The sequence below is a fragment of the Carya illinoinensis genome, chromosome 1 (assembly GCF_018687715.1).
Source record: "Carya illinoinensis cultivar Pawnee chromosome 1, C.illinoinensisPawnee_v1, whole genome shotgun sequence".
NCBI classification, from domain to species: domain Eukaryota; kingdom Viridiplantae; phylum Streptophyta; class Magnoliopsida; order Fagales; family Juglandaceae; genus Carya; species Carya illinoinensis.
The window spans coordinates 8,242,546-8,262,300 of record NC_056752.1 but is presented as its reverse complement, the minus strand read 5'-3'; the positions used below and the strand labels follow the sequence as shown (position 1 = coordinate 8,262,300).

General features: G+C 33.8%; 2 protein-coding genes across 2 annotated transcripts; both read left to right on the top strand.

Annotated features, from left to right (window-relative positions):
• Nucleotides 1-222: 222 nt before the first annotated feature.
• Nucleotides 223-2,565, top strand: LOC122309170 (receptor like protein 21-like). Its single transcript, XM_043122546.1, has 6 exons — nt 223-724; nt 1,225-1,383; nt 1,502-1,576; nt 1,730-1,903; nt 2,056-2,213; nt 2,422-2,565. The coding sequence occupies exons 1-5, from the start codon at nt 304-306 to the stop codon at nt 2,160-2,162; spliced, it is 936 nt and encodes a 311-aa protein (XP_042978480.1). The 5' UTR covers nt 223-303; the 3' UTR covers nt 2,163-2,213; nt 2,422-2,565.
• Nucleotides 2,367-5,075, top strand: LOC122302875 (receptor-like protein 14). The gene is made up of 2 exons (XM_043114362.1): nt 2,367-2,568; nt 2,770-5,075. Exons 1-2 carry the CDS (start codon nt 2,367-2,369, stop codon nt 4,995-4,997), a joined length of 2,430 nt encoding a protein of 809 aa, XP_042970296.1. The 3' UTR covers nt 4,998-5,075.
• The last annotated feature ends 14,680 nt before the right edge of the window (nt 5,076-19,755 follow it).

The window sequence follows — 19,755 nt, the reverse complement described above, 5'->3', positions numbered from 1 at the left end:
TACCACCAATTCAATAATAAAAATTCAATAATTATTGAAGACTACGAATAATTGATCAAAACGGCCTTAGACTTTTAAATATAATTTTTTAATATTATTTTTATTTTAAAATTTTAAAAAATTAAATTATTTATTATATTTTATATAAAAATTTAAAAAAAATTATAATAATTATATAAGATGAGATGTGATAGTTTTTCAAAATTCAATATTCCCATTTCCCTTTTAAAATCTTTATATACATTGTGAAACCCACAATACTCCCATCACAGCCAAGCAAGCAAGTTTTAGATAGAAACAAAGATGGGAGTCTTACAATATTATTTCTCAATGAAAGTTTTGATGTGGGTTTTAGTAGTTTTTGTTCAAATTCGTGAGCATAACGGTTGCTTGGAGGAAGAGAGAATTGGTCTTCTTCAATTGAAGTCATTTCTTATGTCCAACCCTTACACTTCTTCAGAGCATCTTCTTCCTTCTTGGGTTGAAGATGACTCAAAGAGTGAGTGCTGCGGTTGGGAGCGGGTCACGTGCAACTCCACCACAAGACATGTGATAGAACTGTCCCTCGATAATTTAAAATCGTCCCTTGGCAATCCATATTACTACACACCAGAAACTGTTGCCGAGGTATGGTCACTAAATGTGTCTCTGTTGGAGCCTTTCAAGGAGTTAAGAAGTCTTGATTTATCCCTTAATGCGATTAATGGATGGATAGTAGATGAAGGTATGTTGTGAGGAATTAGCAGTTTCTATTGTTAAACTCTTACCCTTTGACCCTATTCTGATGTGTTGTTAATTGGTATCTCTCATCATAAATTTGGGGTTCAAGTAAAAGTTCTAAACCCCAAGTATATTTCTGTTTTGAATTCAAGTTTTATAAAAACTTCTTTAACAATTTTGTATTGATGGACTTGTGGTTTCAACCTACAAGATATTTAGCCAATTACTATTGTTAAAGCACGTTTTTAACTTCCCAAAAGCGATAAATGACAATTTATTGACTGCTATAGCCTTGCTGATAGAATTAGATAGAACAAGTTTGGGTTACCAATGTCACCGAATCCCAAGTAATGATAGAGACTTTTATTATTTCACAACCCTCATAAATGAGGGCATTCATAAATTATAAAAGGGGCATTCATTTAAAACAGAGTCGTGAAGTAATTCAAAGAGTCTAAAGCCACTCAGATATATAAAGTAATTTCTTGTTAAAATGCTTTGCAGGATTGGAAAACTTCTCAAGCTTGAGAAATCTGGAAAGTTTAAACCTTGGTTATAACTTCTTTAACAACCATAGTATACTACAATCTTTGGGTGCTATCACTTCGCTCAAGACCTTAAATCTTACTTGGAATGGGTTGGTTGGTTACTTTCCAGCCCAAGGTAAGTCTCTTATATCTTATTATCAAATGAGGGCATTTGCAATTTCATACTTTTCTAGTATATATTATTGGACATATATTTCCAACTTATTTTTCTATATCTTTAATTTGGAATTCAGCATTAGTTGGGTTGAGAAACTTGAACACGCTGGATATAAGCAACAATTGCTTCAATGGTACCCTGCCAAATCAAGGTAAGTGTTATTTTAGTTGGAAAAGGAAGATCAGGAGCCCTTTAGTCGTGGCTTAGAAACATAGATGCTAGAAGTGATAACTTTGAAGAGCAAATTCGAATAATTTTCTTGATAAAGTTGTATTTTGTGTGCTCTTCCTATATATTTCTTCAGGTTTCGAAAGGCTGGCGGTACTGAAAAACTTGCAGACATTAATCCTCGATGAAAATTGCTTTGAAAATTGCTTCGATGACAGCATCTTACCATCTCTGAGTAGGCTTACATCCCTTACGACACTGAGTCTTGCAAAGAATGTGGATTTGGGATTACGAGGAAATGGGGAAGGAGGTATGAATTGTTAAGTATTGGTGCATGTCCAAAGGTCTGAATCTTTCATGTGTTTCCTAAGCTCTAAAACATTAATAGTCTTCAATGCACATCATCGTACATATAATTGTTTTTCCTTCCTGTTACATAAAATAAAATAAAAATAAGCACAGGTTGGGAAAGCTTGTCAAGATTGGAGAATTTGGAGATATTAGATTTAGTTTCTGTTACCTCAACAAGAGCAGTATTTTACAGTCACTTGCTGCAATCAAATCCCTAAAGAATTTGAATCTTGCTGGGAATAAGTTCACAGGATCATTGCCAATAAATGGTACGTATGTCGATCTTTCATACAGGTTCATGATTTGGTTCATCCTATATATTATTCTTTGGGCTTTTAATTATGACGTTTTGGCACATGTCATTGCCAATCAAAACAGTGATAATTGGAAGGTGGAAAATAGAATCAACCCATCTTTATAATATGATCAGTCAGTATGCTGTGTCTAATGATATTCTTGACACAATATCTCTTGTAGATTTGGCAAATTTTAGCAAGTTGGAGATTTTGGATATCAGCGAAAATTTGTTCACAGGAAGTGTTTCTCCTTCTATTCGGGAACTATTTTCTCTCAAGGCCCTGTCACTATCTTCCAATGAACTCAACGGCACTCTACCTACTCGAGGTAATGATCAACTATATATAAAATCAAGCATTTTCACTTGTTAGCATTTCCCTAACCATCTATTGTTAGTAAGGAATATTAACACAAGTGAAGCAGAATGGTTAATTTTGAATATTTATTTATGACCTTGTTTTCAATCTCAAAGCACAACAATAGACCATTCATGTTTAGTAATGTTGATGATGCTCTTCCATTTGACAGAATTCTGCACATGGAAGAAGCTTGAGGAGTTAGATTTATCTCTTAATGGCTTTGAGGGGATCCTTCCTCCATGCATAAACAATATGACATCTCTTAGATTTTTAGATGTTTCTGAGAACCACTTCAAAGGAGATATTTCCTCTTATGTGGGAGCGAGCCAAACATCTCTCGAGTACATTGATTTTAGTTATAATCAATTTGAGGGGCTTTTCTCACTCAGCTTATTTGCCAATCACTCTAAGCTTGAGGTGATTAGATTCTTTAACGAAAACAACAAGCTTGAGATAGAAACTGAAAATCCCGCAGGTTGGGTTCCTTTGTTTCAGCTAAAGGTTCTTCAAATGACTAATTGTAGCTTGAACAAGCTTGCTAGCAATATTCCTACATTTCTCCTCGACCAGCATGAGTTGGAAGTAATTGATCTCTCTTATAATAAGTTGAAAGGAAGCTTCCCAAATTGGTTGGTTGAAAACAATACGAGATTAAAAGGCCTGGAACTTCGGGATAATTTCTTCATGGGTCATTTGCATTTCCAACTACAGCAGCACACTTATATGTCTCGGATGGATGTCTCAAATAATCAAATGGTGGGAAAACTTCAAGAAAACATTGGGAAGATGTATCCAAATTTAAACTATCTAAATCTTTCCCATAATCATTTTGAAGGTAATCTTCCTTCCTCAATTGGTGACATGACTATTTTGGAAGCCTTGCATTTGTCCTTCAATGAATTCTCGGGTGAAATCCCAAGAGAACTGGCTAGCAATGCGTCCCGGGATATGGATTTGAACCTTGCTTTTAACAACTTTCATGGCCAAATATTATTAGAGCAATTGAAGTTTGCATCGACTTTGCAAATGAGTGGAAATCAATTCACCAGTATTCTACCGATGGTTAATTCAACATATTCTTCCTTGAGCTATTTAGATATTAGCCAAAACGACATCTCAGGTGTGATCCCCAAAGGACTGGTCGGAAACATTACAAACTTGGGGACTCTTCTCATGGCTAACAATAGTTTTTATGGTCAAATCCCATGTGATCTAAGTGCGACAGGTACTTTAGACCTTTCTCATAACTTATTTATAGGATCTTTACCTGTTTGCTTGAATCTACCAAAGCTTGAACACCTATATTTGCAAGGGAACAAATTCACAGGATCAATACCAAAAGGTCTATTCAATTTCTCATCTCTTTTGACGTTGGACATGAGAGATAACAGCTTTTCAGGTAGCATCTCTATTGAAATCAAACAACTTCAAGACTTAAAAGTACTTTTGTTGAGTGGAAATCATTTCACTGGTATAATCCCGAATCAGTTGTGTTTGTTAAAGATGATAAGCATAATGGACCTTTCCAATAATGCTTTTTATGGGACCATACCGCAATGCTTTCACAATATATATTTTGGGAAGATAGGGGCTACTAATTTTGACTACTTTATTAGAGAAAGTAGTTTTATGAATCTACATAGGGTACCTTACACATATAAAGGTCTCCTAAAGAAGAGTGTCGAAATTTACCGTAGTTTTGAATATTATGATGCAGAAGTATCGATTGAGTTCGTAACCAAATATATGTCCCTCTCTTATAAGGGTTCTGTACTTGTGCATATGTCTGGATTGGATTTGTCATGCAATAACCTAACAGGGGGCATCCCATTGGAATTAGGGCAAATATCTTCAATCATTGCATTGAACTTATCTCATAATCAATTGGATGGTACTATTCCAAAGACATTCTCAAACTTGGCTCTCTTGGAAAGCTTAGATCTCTCCCATAATAGTTTGAGTGGAGAAATTCCTTCAGTATTGATTGATCTAAACTTTCTTGCGGTATTCAACGTGGCTCACAACAACTTATCAGGCAAACTTCCGGATATGAAAGCACAATTTGGAACATTTGAGAAAAGCAGCTATGAAGGAAACCTATTTCTTTGTGGACCACCACTAGATAAAAGTTGCACCAAAGTAAACGAGTCATTTCCAACACCAACCCAATCTTCAAATGCAGGTGACAAAAAATGGTATAAAGTAGATCCCCTGGTCTTCCGTACAAGTTTCTTGGTATCTTTCATCATTTTCTTTTTTACTGTTATGAGTCTTCTTTATATTAATCATTATTGGCTACAAAGATGCTACAACTTCATGGAAGATCTTATATACTCTTGTTATTATTTTGTTTTTGATACCTCAAAAAGGTTGTCAAATTGTCTATGTAATATTTAAGATACATTGATTTTCCTTTGAACTCGTTAATGATAGTAATAATGGTAAGTTATCTATGAAATGGATTTTGGATAGTTAGTTATTGGGCTCAAATATGAGAGAGGTGCTCACTAAAACTTTTATTCTATTTGATTATGGATATTGCATGTTTTTTGTGATTCGGAATGGTTTCTTCTTGCTACTGTATTAGATTGGATTAAATAAATTAAGTATAGATTAAAAAACAAAGAAGTTGTGCTCGAGTTGACGAGTCATATCCAACAACAACATAGTCTTTGGATGAAAGTAACACAAAATGGTATAAAATAAATCGAGGATTTTCCTTACAAGCATCTTGGTATCTAACATCATTTTCTTTTTAAGCGTTAATAGTCTACTTTATATTAGTCTTTATTGGAAAGTGCTCCAATTTAATTGAGAAACTTATATATATACTCTATTCTTATATTTTTCATTCTCTAAAAGAGTAGTCAAATTAACCATCTAAGTCATTAGATATATTGACTTTCCATTGAAATCTTGATGATTCTGATAACAGCTTGTTGTGTCTGAAATTGATTATGAATAATTAATTAGTTATTGTGATCAAATATGAAACTAGGTGTTCAGTTACATGACTTTTCTTTATAGCTAATCAAATATGAAACTAGGTGATCAAATATCGATGATGGATGGAGTTTTTTGTAAATCAAAATACTTTTCTTTATAGCTAATCATTTGAACCAACCTAATTAGTTTAGTATTGACTGATAAAATGGTGACTAAGCCTCTCACGATCGAGGTTAATCAAGGTTGACCTAACTAAGCCAAAATTTATAATATGCCAACCAGTTGATAGTGAGCCTAACCCTCAATCTCTTGGTTGAGATTGGCTCATTTTGCCAGTATTGTACATTATATTTAAAAGAGGAAGAAGAAATTGAAAGAAATCCCAAGTCAAAAGCTCCAAAGGTTTTTGGCATACAACAAAATTAGAAGACAATTTCTTAATTGTATAGCACTGTATGACACCTTATTCCCGTATTCATAACAAGCAATTAACAGCTAGTTTTGTTTATAAATATAACTAGCTTGTGGTAACATTTAGTAGGCCGGCTACTGGGCATAGCGGGCGGGTAGCAAGTCCACCTAGCCTTGGCCCTGACCTCGTCTTGCTTGGGAGGGTGCCCTATCCCGGATATTGGGAGGGAGTGGCCCATGGGCCGTCTTCTAACCATTGGTTCCAAAACTTGTTTTTGCATTTTTTGGCCCACAATATGTTTTTGGAGTGTTTTGGGCTAAATTTTGGACCTAGAACCTATTTATCACTTCAAATATTCTCAAAATAAATATAGAATATGAAAACCTACGATATATAAAATTAAATCTTATGCCCAAGTATAAATAAACCTTATAAAGTTGCTAACTATTAATTCTAAAATATTACAAAGTAGTCCAAGATTGTTACACATTAATCTAAAACTATTATCAATTAATTTAAAAATATTACAAATAGTTTGAATAACTTAAGAATAACAATGTTACATATTATAATACATAAAAAAATGGAAATAAATAAAAAAATAAGAAATTATTTGCTAAAGGCCCAAACTTAGTCCCTTCCAATTCCAAGTGACATCATAAAATCTAAAAATAAATAAATAAATAAATAAAACAAACAAGGATGAAAATGAGATGAATCACATGATGTCTAAGAAAGAAAAGAACATCAATTAGAAAAAATAATAACATAAGTATGAACCAAAAAAAAAAAAAATTAAATAACATACCAACGGTGTATCAGACTATCAATATGTGGCCAAAGATTGAGATGGCGCATCTTTTTTTGAAGTTGATCCTACAACAATTGATATTAAAATTAAGTTTATCAAATAAATATAATCTAATCTATATAATCTATATACCACATCTCGAACCTAAATTGGCTTTCCTTTGATTCGATTTTGATGCAAATCAAAGCTTCTATAGTGCTAGAAGACAATAAACTCCGAAATGGATCTAATATGCACCCTCATCAGTGCTAAATGCAGACTCTGAAGCTATGGTAGAAAGAGGGATGACCAGAAATACTATGTGCTATCTCTCCAATAATATGATACTTGACAGCATTTACCTTCCATAAACCTAAAACAACAAATTCCTCCACATATAGATGTAACTCCATTGACAAGTATCTTTCTAAGTCTGATTGGCAATTTAAACTCTTTCAAAGCTTATGGGTATTGCCAAACCTCATACCCCACTTTGGGAGGAGGCGACGCGGTCGATGGTGGAACCACTATATTAACCCCCCCTGAATGCATTCTATTGAGGGTGTCTTTAACCCTTAACACAACTTGCCAATCCCTTCCCGCTAGTGTTTTCCACCCATATGCCATTCCATCAAGTTTTTACTGTAGGTAAAAAACAATAGCAACGCATAGCAAAACATTGATCTTACTCAAATCTCCCGATTTTTCTCGTACTTGAGCCTCACGTTCAATACTATAATGCTTAAATTAGCAACACTTTCATACATTTCATCCAATTGCTCGTTCACTTGACAAACTTATTGACAATATTCATTGACTAATACATATAAAAACCCAAAAATGGTGCGTGACATCATAAAAACTACAAAAATTCTACAAAAACCTGGATATTTTCCCAATCCATACCGTTGGGCTACCTTGATCTCCATTCGTTATTGTCAAAGTAGTGAATATATTGCATGTCCTTATCTCCCAAGGCATCAAAGGCTATTCTATATTGTTCAGTCATTTCTAATATCAAAAAGGTTGAATTACATCTTGTAGGAACATCAAGACAGAGCATCTTCTTATATTCAAGAGCTGTATTATTAACAAGGGTCTTGAATTTCTTAAATCTAGTCGATGAAGATTTCATCAACCACATTGTATTTCTTAATCTTGCAACTGACTCATGAATATCTTTCAAACTGCCAGTCAAAATAAGATTGAAGACATGGGCACAACATCGAATGTGCAAAAACTCACCACCCAATATGGGCATATTTTCCTCTCTGACCATATTCTTCAAATACCCAAGTGTGGTACCATTAGACGAAACATTATCCACTACTATTGGCAATTAATAATTTCAACTTTGTGATTGGCAATTAAAAAAACTTAAGAATCTTTTGTGTAACCTCCAATCACTATCTACAAAATGAGCAAGCAAACACATGTAGTTTAAATCTAAGACCGATGTCCATGTATCAGTGGTAAGGCAAACTCGTTGACCCTTCAATAAATGTTTTAATAAATCCTTCTCAAGTCCATATATTTTAAGAACATTCTTCACCACCGTTTGGCATAAATGAATGTTAAACCTATGTTCCTAATCCTTAGAATAGGTTTGGAACCATTCACCCTCTATAAATCGAAATGGTAGCTCGTAAATTATGATCATAAGAGCTAAACTCTTTCAGCACCTCTCCAGGTCAAACCTTTCAACACCTTTCCAAGTTAAACAATTCACAAACCCTTTCAATATATCACCCCCACTACTCCAATCCCCAACTTCTTATGTCTTGTCTCTAATTTAGACTAATTCTTTTCAATTACTTTAAATCATACAAGATTCTTCTTGCATTGTTATTCTAAATGATTTTTGAGGTAGGAATTGTCATATCGTTTATAATGACAACTATAATAAACACCACAATATTATATTTTTCTAGTGATTCATTGGGGTCACCATCCTCTAATTTGGTAAAACGTTCCAGCACGATGGAAATGTTGGTGGACCCATGGGTGTAGGGTTAAGGGTAGGTGTAGGGAAGGTATAACTAGTGCTAGTATTTGGAGTTGGAATGGTATTATGATCACCCACACTAGCACAATCACCACTATCCATGGAACTTATCAAACAAGCAAACACCAAACATGATGCAAAGTATCAAAGATTTTAATTTTTTAAAACCACACAATCTTGTTAACGGTTTCAAATTCAATCTGAAACCTCAAACTAGATTGAAGCCTCATATTGAGAAACTAATCTAGTTTTAGGTTTCAACTGGAAACTCCAATCAAGTTTCAGGATTCAATTTCAAACCCCAAACTAGATTAGGGTCTCAGATAAATAGATTAAATTTAGTGTCTAAAATTAAGACTCTAAACTTATTTAGGTGTTCGATCCAAAAACCTAAATTAGTTTAGGGGTTCGAACTAAACCCTTAGATCATTTAGGGTCTCGAATTGAAGCCTTAAATCATCTTTCAAAATCAATCCAAAATCAAAAGGATAGAAAATTCACAATCAACAATCGAAATGGCAGCTCACAATCCAACTCCACATCAACCAAAACATAACTCATCCTCCATGGAACAAAATCCTAACCTATGTTCAACATATAAAACAATTTGGAATGTCCATGCATTTTATGTTTATGAGTTACTTACAAGATGAAATGGAGTGGACAATAGATGCAGTGAGGGCAACAAGAGATTATGACAGAGAGGAGAATTGAGATCGAGAGAGAGAGAGAGAGAGAGAGAGAGAGAGAGAGAGAGAGAGAGAGAGAGAGAGAGAGAGAGAGAGAGAGGGATGTGTGGAGGGGGGGGTTTACTCTAAAATGAAATGATGTCATTTCATTAAAATCTATTTTTTTAATATATGTAATACATGATATAAATATATATATATATATATATATATATATAAACCCATACCATTCCTAGCAGCACATTGCCACGTGTTTCACTCGAGTAAAGGGATTTCACATGTTGAGCAGGGTGGGATGTTTACACACCATTCCCCATGATAATGCAAGTGGAGAAAGTCTCATTGTTGATCAAGGGAAGCATTTCTAGTTTTGTTTGGGTGGAAATTTTTTCACATATTGATCAGATAAAGAGATTCCTATGTCAAATGGATGGTCCCCTTTTTGGTTTTGGTGAATGTGTTTCAAGTATTGGTAGGGTATTGAGATTCCCCATGCTAAATGGGTGGAGTTATTCTCTGTACATGGTGATAAGTGTGATGATTCCTATTTATCTTGTTTTGCTCAAAGGGTGATCCGTCGCCATACTTATAATATATGTTGTTTTATTTAGAGGGTGATTCCTCATCGTGCTTATGATATATGTGTTCTCAACCTTATTTACATGAAACTTGTTCATTTGTATTCATCGTCATTGTCTCTCTTTGTTACTGTTGTTAACTTAATAAGGTTTCGTTGAAATATCACTGTGGTAGTCCCCCTAAGGTTCCTTCCATTGAAACAATAGACCTTATTTTAGATGTAACTCAGGAGGGTTACCCCAAGAAAGAATGATCAATCTAGCCCGAGGAATAGTCATGGGGGCCTATCCCCATTTAGTTTAATATATTTGTGAATTATAAGATGTTTATTGTATTTAGGTGACGAGCAATTTATATTGTTTTATGTGTTAATGTAGGCGATGAACTAATGTTGGTATGTAACTATACTTGCGATGAAGAAACAATGACTTATGGATATTTTTATTCATACAATTCCTCTAGTACTACTAGCATTAGGTTTTGGGTAATATCATTTACTTATTCTACTGCGATTTCGATACATATGTGTGCCTAGAATACAAGCACACAAGACTCCCCATGATCGTGTGGGATGTGGCCATCCAACTCACATTCTAGGTACCACGGTTCCTCGACAAAACACAAATGGGGGCAAGTGGCGCCACACGCACTCCTCACTTCTTTCCCTAGAAGGGCACCTATCGTCTACTCGCCTAATGCAAACAAACTGCCTGACCAACCCCAGGTTGGCCAAGTGCGAGTACGCAACCCCCAGCCCAAACATTTTGACACTTGCTCTTTTAGCTAATATCAAGCACTTGTGTTTATGATTTCATGATGTAGAGCTCCGTCATATTCCTCGAGAAAGTACGTTTTATAGCCCATACTTTGGCTAGATTTTGTAAAAAAGGTGGAGGATACTAGGATTTGTTGGCATTCCATTCTAGAATTTGTCGAACAATCTGTTATCCTTGAAATGTCTATGTAATTGTAGTCTTTTAATACTTGTTTATTGAATGAATTTGTTTGAGTTAAAAAAAAAAAAGTTATTAAAATGTGTAACAACCCACCTGAAATTCAACTGATGAATTTCTTCAGGTTTTATGAATCTCGTGAAAACCCTGAAAAGTTATTGCATAACAATCAATCGTTTCGGTTTTAGTCTACCAGCATAGTCAAATTTACTACTCACTATGGTGCTAGAAACATGGTTATATATATATATATATATATATAAATTTGGGGTACTTAGGAGTGTGAGAATGAAAAATGGTCTATGTCATTAGTCTCAAATGAATATTTAGGATTTTATAGCACAATAAAACGATTTTCATTTTTTGGACAACAATTATTCAAAAACGCATTTTAAATTGTTTAAGGTATTTAGGAGTTGAGTTTCATGAAACGAAGTACGCTCTCAGTTTCTTATGAATATTTAGGATTTTATGGTACAAAGTTATTTTCACAATTTTTCGCAATGAATAGTGACCTAGTGTAAGCGCCAAGTAGCACTCAGCTTAGTGTTTTCAAAACCATAACATGGAATGTCCAAATAAGGTTAGAAAAGTTTTATTTGGGCACTTGATAAGATTTTAGCTATACTTGGTCACTTGGCACCAAGAGGAACCATGAGATGGAAATGTGAAGGTGATCAAACTTTGTGATCATGCCACCTAAGCAAAATACTATTCCATCAAATCATTCCATCAAATCATACATTTTTTGCCAAAGAAAATAGAGTTTCAACCTTAGAAAAACCTTAAAATCCAAATGAAATCCCAGAATCTTTGTGAAAACTGAAACCCTAAATGGTTTTCCTAAACTCCAAAAGTTGACTCCAAACCTTACTTTAACCCAGTTTTAACTTAGTGTTTAATCCCTTGATTAAATCACTTTCACATGCTATTAATCACTCATTTTCATGACATTATATCCTTATTTATTATTTTATATCTTGGTATATTATATTTATTATTGGATTTGGACTTCTTAGAAACCCAAACCTCATTGAAACCCCAAATTGAAGCCCATTCAGTTAAGACCATTAAGGCTCATGAATTTGCACCACCATGACAATGCTTGTGGAGGAAGTCTCCCCCTGCCATGATAGTCCTTTCATTGCCCAATTCATCCTTAAATATTGGTTGATGAGAAGGCCAAAAACCACCTCACCACCACCCTTCACAAGTAAGCTTCCTTGGCTAAAAACAATGTGCTATAGCACATCATATTACCCACAGTTTTGGCTGACACCACATCACCTAAAGTGTCTTACACACATATCTTTTCACCCATCCAGATGTATAAGCTTCATCCTTGTCCATTTCATGGTCATTTGATGGAGTTTAATCATGAAGAGGTTATTCTAGTCGATAAATTGGAGTGTGTGATTCTTTGATTTTTTTTTTCTTTTTATGGTGCTCTAGACAAGATCTTGGTTTGACCTTTTTATGGATTATACTTAACATACTAATATACAATTTTGATGAGATTCCTTGCATGTTATAAGTCTTTTATAGGAGTTTTGCAGAGATCTAAAAAGTTGAAAAATAGGTGGTTGAAAACAACTTATGGTTTGGATAAGATAAGGTCTTTTGTTGTGAAGCATGCTTCAATTGCTTTGATATTCACATATGATGTTCCTATGGATTTGATATGCATGTTAGGATTTTATTTTGAGAACTTGTGGTGTTGATTCTAAATATATGAATTTTTATACATGGAAGGGTCAGATAGGTCTTGTATTTGATGTTCTCGGATAGATCTATGTTTTTATGAAAACTTTTGCCATGCGATCTTAGGTTTGAAGCTTAGATCTATTCTAGCAATTGATTATTAAGCATATAAAGTTGTTCATTTATGATTTATTTCATAAAAGGTTTCGGATCTAATGGATTGATCAAAACCAAATCACATGACTTTCGGTTTTAGTGAAAGGATGAAAACCGAATCTGTTAAGTTAGACTATGTGGCTTTTTGTGGTTTTGGCATAATGATTCAAAGAATGATAGTTCTTAAAAATTTGTTATGAATGTATTGAGAGTATGTTATTAGACTTTTGGAATTCTTGGAGCTGTTTTAAAAAGAGATAAAACCTTAAACATCAATAATTGTGCTTAAGGTTATATACTTGAAGTTTTGTATTAAAGAAATTTGTGATTTTTATTATGAAATTTTTGTTGGTTGTTTTAGTATGTTATTTGAGCATAGGATATGCTTTTTGTATGTTGCATATTTCAATTTAAAAATGAGAAATGATGTTTGATAGAATTGCAACAAAAATCAAGAGATTTGGCCTATACATGTTTTGACCTATGCATGTTTTACTTAGTTGTAATGTGTTTTAAATTTTTATAATTAGATATTTGGATTTAGGAAAATGTAAATTTTGGTGAGTTTTGAAGTTATAAAAGCAAAATGGTCATTTTTCCACACGGAGAGAGGTAAAATGGTCATTTTATTCCAAGTCAATATTTTTATGTTTCTAAATTTATTAGTAAGGAGTTTCTAACATTTGGAAATATCTTCTTATAGTTTTCCATTAATTTGCACATTTTAATTCATCACACTATGCTCACTATAAATTAACTTATAACTTACTGTTAGAATATAGTGTAGGTGTGTTAGTAAGAATATAGTTGCTCATGTTCTTATGTTCTTATATACGTCATGGTTTGTCGTGTCACTACATGTATGTCTATTGCATATTTTATCAGGTCATAAAACGTATCTCTATTACACACTTTACTATGTCACGAAAGGTATATTTGTTATACATTATACATTATATTATGTCACAAAATGTATATCTATTACATATTATTATGCATGTTCATCCAGACCAAGTATGCCATGTTATGCCATGTCACTACATGTATGTTTGTCACATATTTTATCATGTCATGAAACATATCTCTGTTACACACTTTACTATGTCACAAAATGTATATCCATTATACATTATATTATGTCAAAAAATGTATATATGTTACACATTTTCTCGGCACGATCTAGAACCCAGATAACAGAGTTCAAGCTCGAAACAAATCTGGGCCAGTACTTACATAGAAAAACCCTAGTTTTTTTAAAAGTAGGCTCCTAGTGTCAAAATGTAACCAAAATGGCGTCTTTTTGACACTTAGGGTTAAGTCCCTATCCCCCGCATATGTCTCTTCTCTCTCTCTCTCTCTCTCTCTCTCTCTCTCTCTCTCTCTCTCTCTCTCTCTCTCTCATGCCAAAACCTTAGCCTCCAGTCACTCTTCCTACCAATCGAAGCTATGTTTTCTCGTGGCCATCATCTTCAACTCTTCATCACTTTTTCGCTTGATCATAGATGTCAAGAACCTAAGGTTTATTCTCTACATTTTATTTTGATTTGGGTCTGTTATTCTCAAATTTCTTGACTGAGTGAGCCGAATTGAAATGGGTTGTGTATAAGTGCTTCATGCAGAGTATAACACTTTTCCTAGCAATGACTAGCATTGTGTATGTATGATTGGCGTTTAGGCATTTTTCAAGCAATGACTGAGTTAGAAAACATTGCACGTGTTTGAGGAGATTAAGTCAAACTATGAATTTTTATTTTTTTATTATTTTTTTTTTATGGTTTTGTTAGGGTTCTTATCATAAAATAAGAAAACATTTTGTTTGTTCACATAGAATATGGTGTTATTCATTAACAAATCAGTAAAGAATTTTGGGTCATCATTGTTTATTTGTCACATTATCATCACGCACATTAACATATCCAACCTAGCTAGTCGAATAATGCACATATACTAGAAAGAGATCCTTGTCAGTAATTATTAATTAGTATATAGTTCTATACAAAAATGTCCATATGCTCTAAACAATCCATTTCAACCTTTACATGCTATGATTTGGAATGTATGACCTTTAAACAAGCATGCATGTCTTGTGTCCCTGCTATTGATTTTGTAACTCATTTATTGTAATTTTGTGTTTTGTAATTTAATGTAATGTATAAATACCAAATAATGTAATATGTTGTGGATTTTCTACATGTTATGTGATGAATATTGCATTTAGTTAAAAAGCTTATTAGTTGTTTCTAGCTTTAGTTATTTTCTACATAAAATTTAGTTTTTTATTTTTATATATTTTTATTATTATAAAGAATGTTCAATGCATTAGGAATATGCTTTTCAACATGACTTCTTAAAGTTCTTTTAATAAAATATAGGCTTTTATTAAAATAATATATATAATAAAATTTAGCTTTCTATTGGGACAACATTCCAAATAATAAAAATGGATTTAAAACTTAACCTATAGTTTTCTATTTATGTTTTTCATTGAAAAAAGATTATGATATAATAGGCTTTTCACATCGAAAAAGCCAAAAAAAAAAAAAAAAGGGGCCCGAGTCATAACCAGGATATATCTAGGCCAATACCATACCCGAGTTTTAAACCTGGTTCAGGGCCCAAGTACACTTGGGTACCCAACTTGGAAACTGATTGAACAGTCCTACACATTATACTACTTCACGAAATGTTTATTTGTTACATAGTATACTATATAACAGAATGCTTATCTGTTACACATTATACTATGTCACGAAATGTTCATCTGTTACATGTTATGTCATGTCATGAAATATTATCTATTACATGTTACTGCATGTCAGGAAATGTTCATCTGCTTGACGTTATGTCATTCATTTCACATACATGTTACGTTATGTAGATCGTATATATCTTATTTATATTAAAGAATATATTATATAATTTTTATTATATAATTGATTTACATATTATGTTCCCTAAGCAGATTATCTTGATCCGCGCATATATTGCGTAAGTCTTAAACTAAAAAAAAAGCCTATTTTGAAAACTAGTCAATGATGACCCTCCATGGATTCTATAGATTATTGATTGAAGTTATTTAGTACCCCAATATCAAAAACATATCCCTGTTTATAATTTTAAAAATTTAAAATCAGACTGCTTAGAATGCAGCATTTAAAATTCCAATGGATATCGTAACTAAGGCTTTTTTTTTTATGACTAACTAACTTCAATATGAGAGGGATAGGCATACAATGAAATTTAATCCAAATTAATGATTCGTTGAAACTAATTTTTTAAGTTTAAAACTTGTTTTGCAATTTTCAGAACACTCATTTTAAAAAATTATTATCAATATATATAATCCTTGTCCTTATATATACCTTATATCCCTCGTATAAAATATCCACCTAAATGCGACAAGAAGCTTTTATCAATGGATATTTTATACGAGAAATGTATAAATTTTGGTCATAAAAAAGATAATAAAAAGAAAAAAAGAATATTGAATTGCGGTAAAAACTATGTAGTTACATCAGGTCATCTATCCTTTCGTTTCATGTCACGTCATGTCTCAAATATAGAGTATCTCAAAAATAGTTTTTATATCATGTCATGTCTCGAGTATCTCCTTTGATAATTCATGCAAGATTTTTCTGGCGTAATCATTCTGATTTTTTGAATACCTCTACTCAAATGTTCATGACATAATCATTCTGATTGTTAGAGTATTATTAGGTACTCTTGGCGTAAGGTATCTCACTTAAAATACTTTTGGTTTAATCATTCTGATTGTATGGGTATCTCATTTAAAATACTCCTGGACTAATCGTTCTGATTGTCAGAGTTTCATGTTCAGTTTCAATTCAGTTCACATTCAATTTTAGTTTAGTTCATGTTCAGTTTCATTTCATATTTAGTTCAAGTTCAATTCATGTTCAGTTCAAGTTCAGCTTTATGTCATGTTTATCCCACGTCAGTTTAGTTCATTTCATGTCAGTTAAGTCATGTCAGTACATGTTATGCTATTTGTAAAGCCATGTCAAGGTTACTCATGTTCATATTTTGCATTCATACTTTTACCGTCATGCATGCATCTTTAAACTGTCAGTTTAAAGATGCATGCATGACGGTAAAAGTATGAATGCTCAGTTTAAGTTGTTTGTTAACTTGTTGAGATTTATAATCAAATTTTATTATGGTAGTCCCAACTATCATTTCGAGGGCAATGGTAGACCATGCCACTGGATCAGGAGGTGCAGAGGTTGATCAACTAGAGAAAGTTGATTAGATAGCGACATCATGATGCGGAGTTCATAACCTCAATGCTCTGATCTATCGTTAGTATTATGGCATCCTTAACTGTGTTGCACAAGCTACTCAATGGATTCGTCTAGTAGCTAGTTTAGTTCCTGCTTTTCAGACTCCAATACTCTTATGCAGTAATTTTGAACGTCTATCACATTCAATTTATGAATCTGTTTCAATGTTTTGGGGTTTATCTTTTTTGGTGCATAACATTTTTCAAAGAAAAAAATTATCCGTTGTGAATATTATATATTGCTAGGTGCATTGCATCTTTATTTATCATAAATGGGGGTAGATAACCTTGTGTTGCATATTCCAATGCTTAAGAGTTTATCCGATCCCAAACGGAATCTGGGGGCGTCACAAAATTTGTAAGGATCATGTATAACAAAAATAATGTAACCATATTTTATCTATTTTAGCTAGCTTTTAATCTCCTTTGGCATAATATAAGCCTAGTGGAAGGTCTATTCTATACATGTATCCTTTTGTCCCATGTTGGATCGAGGGTACTAAGCTATTCTTGTTCATTCTATGATTTGCTCTCAATATTCTTTTATTGCATAAAGATTTTAGGAAATAATCTATTAATCTTTCACATTGACATTCCAACATTTGATTGAGAGCTTAGAGTATTAATCAAACTACTAGCTAGGGTTCATGAGTTAAAGTAGGGTTTACCTAAAAATGTAAATGTGATTGGAATTCATAAGTGTTAGACGAGTAATGTGAGAACCATGACAAAGCAAGAAAAGAGACTCCTTCTTACCGTCAAGGTACAGTAGAAGATGAGGCAATGGGTCAAGAAAAGTGCAGCTAGTCCAAAGAAGGGTGAGTGGCACTATGTAGAAAGACCTAGCTAACACGATCCTACACTGGGTGATAAAAAACTTTTTACTCTGTGACCGACAAGCAAGAACTATGCTGATTGTTCTAGGGTGAGAACGTAGACCTGAAAAGGTTGGTAGTTCTAGAAAATGATTGTCCGAAGCAAAGAGATAAACTACAAGCAAGGGCGAGTAATGGTTAAGGGTAAGACTGATACGAGCATAAGGTCTATCCGAGATAATGAGGAGATTCTCGTAGGCGGCAGGTATCATACGCAAAGGCCCATACTCCATCTAAGATGTCATGTCTAGAGTAAGTATGCGGACAAAAATATTACAGACCTGCAAGCTATATCGTCTAATCTTAAAGTTATGATCCAACGCCATATGGGAGACCCTTATTTGGGGAAGGATTACGGAATTAGATCCAAGGCAAGCCGCAAGAACGTGCATACCTTGTCTCATTAGTCACTCGGCCTTTACAATTCTTCAAGTCCAGAGGACGAATGAACAAAGGTCTTATATTCAAGCATATCAAAAGTCAGAAAGATACTTAATTGTCCCACCCTATAAAAGGCATTGGATAATGAACAAAATCTCACTTTTGAATCGTAATGTGTTTTCCCTTTTTGGGAGTCGGAGTCTTCAAAGAAAGTAAATGGCTTTAAAGGGAGAGATGGGAGGAGCAACGCTAGCGCCACCATAGTATCATAGTTTTTTAAATACTGTTAAGGTAGGTTAGCTCCTAAGACTGTATTAGGAATACTAGATAAATGTTTGTAAGTATGTTGTAAGATTAGACTTTGAATATTCTGTAACTCTCTCCCTTTTCTACATGAAAATAATAAATCTTGTTCATTAAGTTTATGAACTATTTCATGCTATGATTTGAATATGATGAGATTGTGAGTATGTTTGTGATTTTCAAGCATGTGTGTGAGTCTTACTGTGATGATCATCATGGATGGGTTGAGGAGTCCCCATGCCATTCCTATGACACTTTGCCATGAGTTTCATACTGGTTGAGTTGTCGTGATGGTTAGGGTGGAATGTCTTTATATTAGCCACGATTGATGGGTAAGTGCGAGAAAGATCATCCCGTGACGAGGGAGATAGTGAAGTAGAAAGGGTGATTAGTCATATGAAGGATGTGTTACAATAGCAACACAAATTCTACCAACATCACATCATATGCAAATACAACGAGTGACTCGCCCTAAGGATGAACAACAAGAGTGCACGTATGAATGATTTTTGGCCTACCATTACCAAGGATTCTTTGGTGATAAATGACCAATGAAGGTGGAAAGATGGGTCATGTATATTGAGAGGACCTTTGAAGTATGTGGTTGCACAGAGGGTTAGAAGGATTTGTATGTGAGTTATTTGCTCCAAGGGGAAGCCGTGATATGGTGGAATGCCAAGAGGCACTTGCTTGTCATGGAATTGGGATCCATGGAGACAATTTCTTGGGAAAGGTATAAGAAATAGAAGGAATTCGCTAACTTGGTTCAGGGCAGCATGATGGTCGAACAATATTCCGCTAAGTTAATGGATTTGGGAAGGTTTTCCCCTCACATTATCTCTATAGAAGAAATGCGTACGAAGAATTTTCAGGATGGACTACGGCTATGTATATGGACGCAAGTAATTTGTCTCGAGATACGAGATTTTCAAAGGTTACTCAATGTGGCACTGTCGTGAAATGCAAGCATCATAGTTTAACCACCACTAGGACTGGCCAAAAGTAGAAGACATTTACGGGAGAGGGAAGAAATTTAGGTTCCCTCAGAAGTTTCTAATAAGGAGA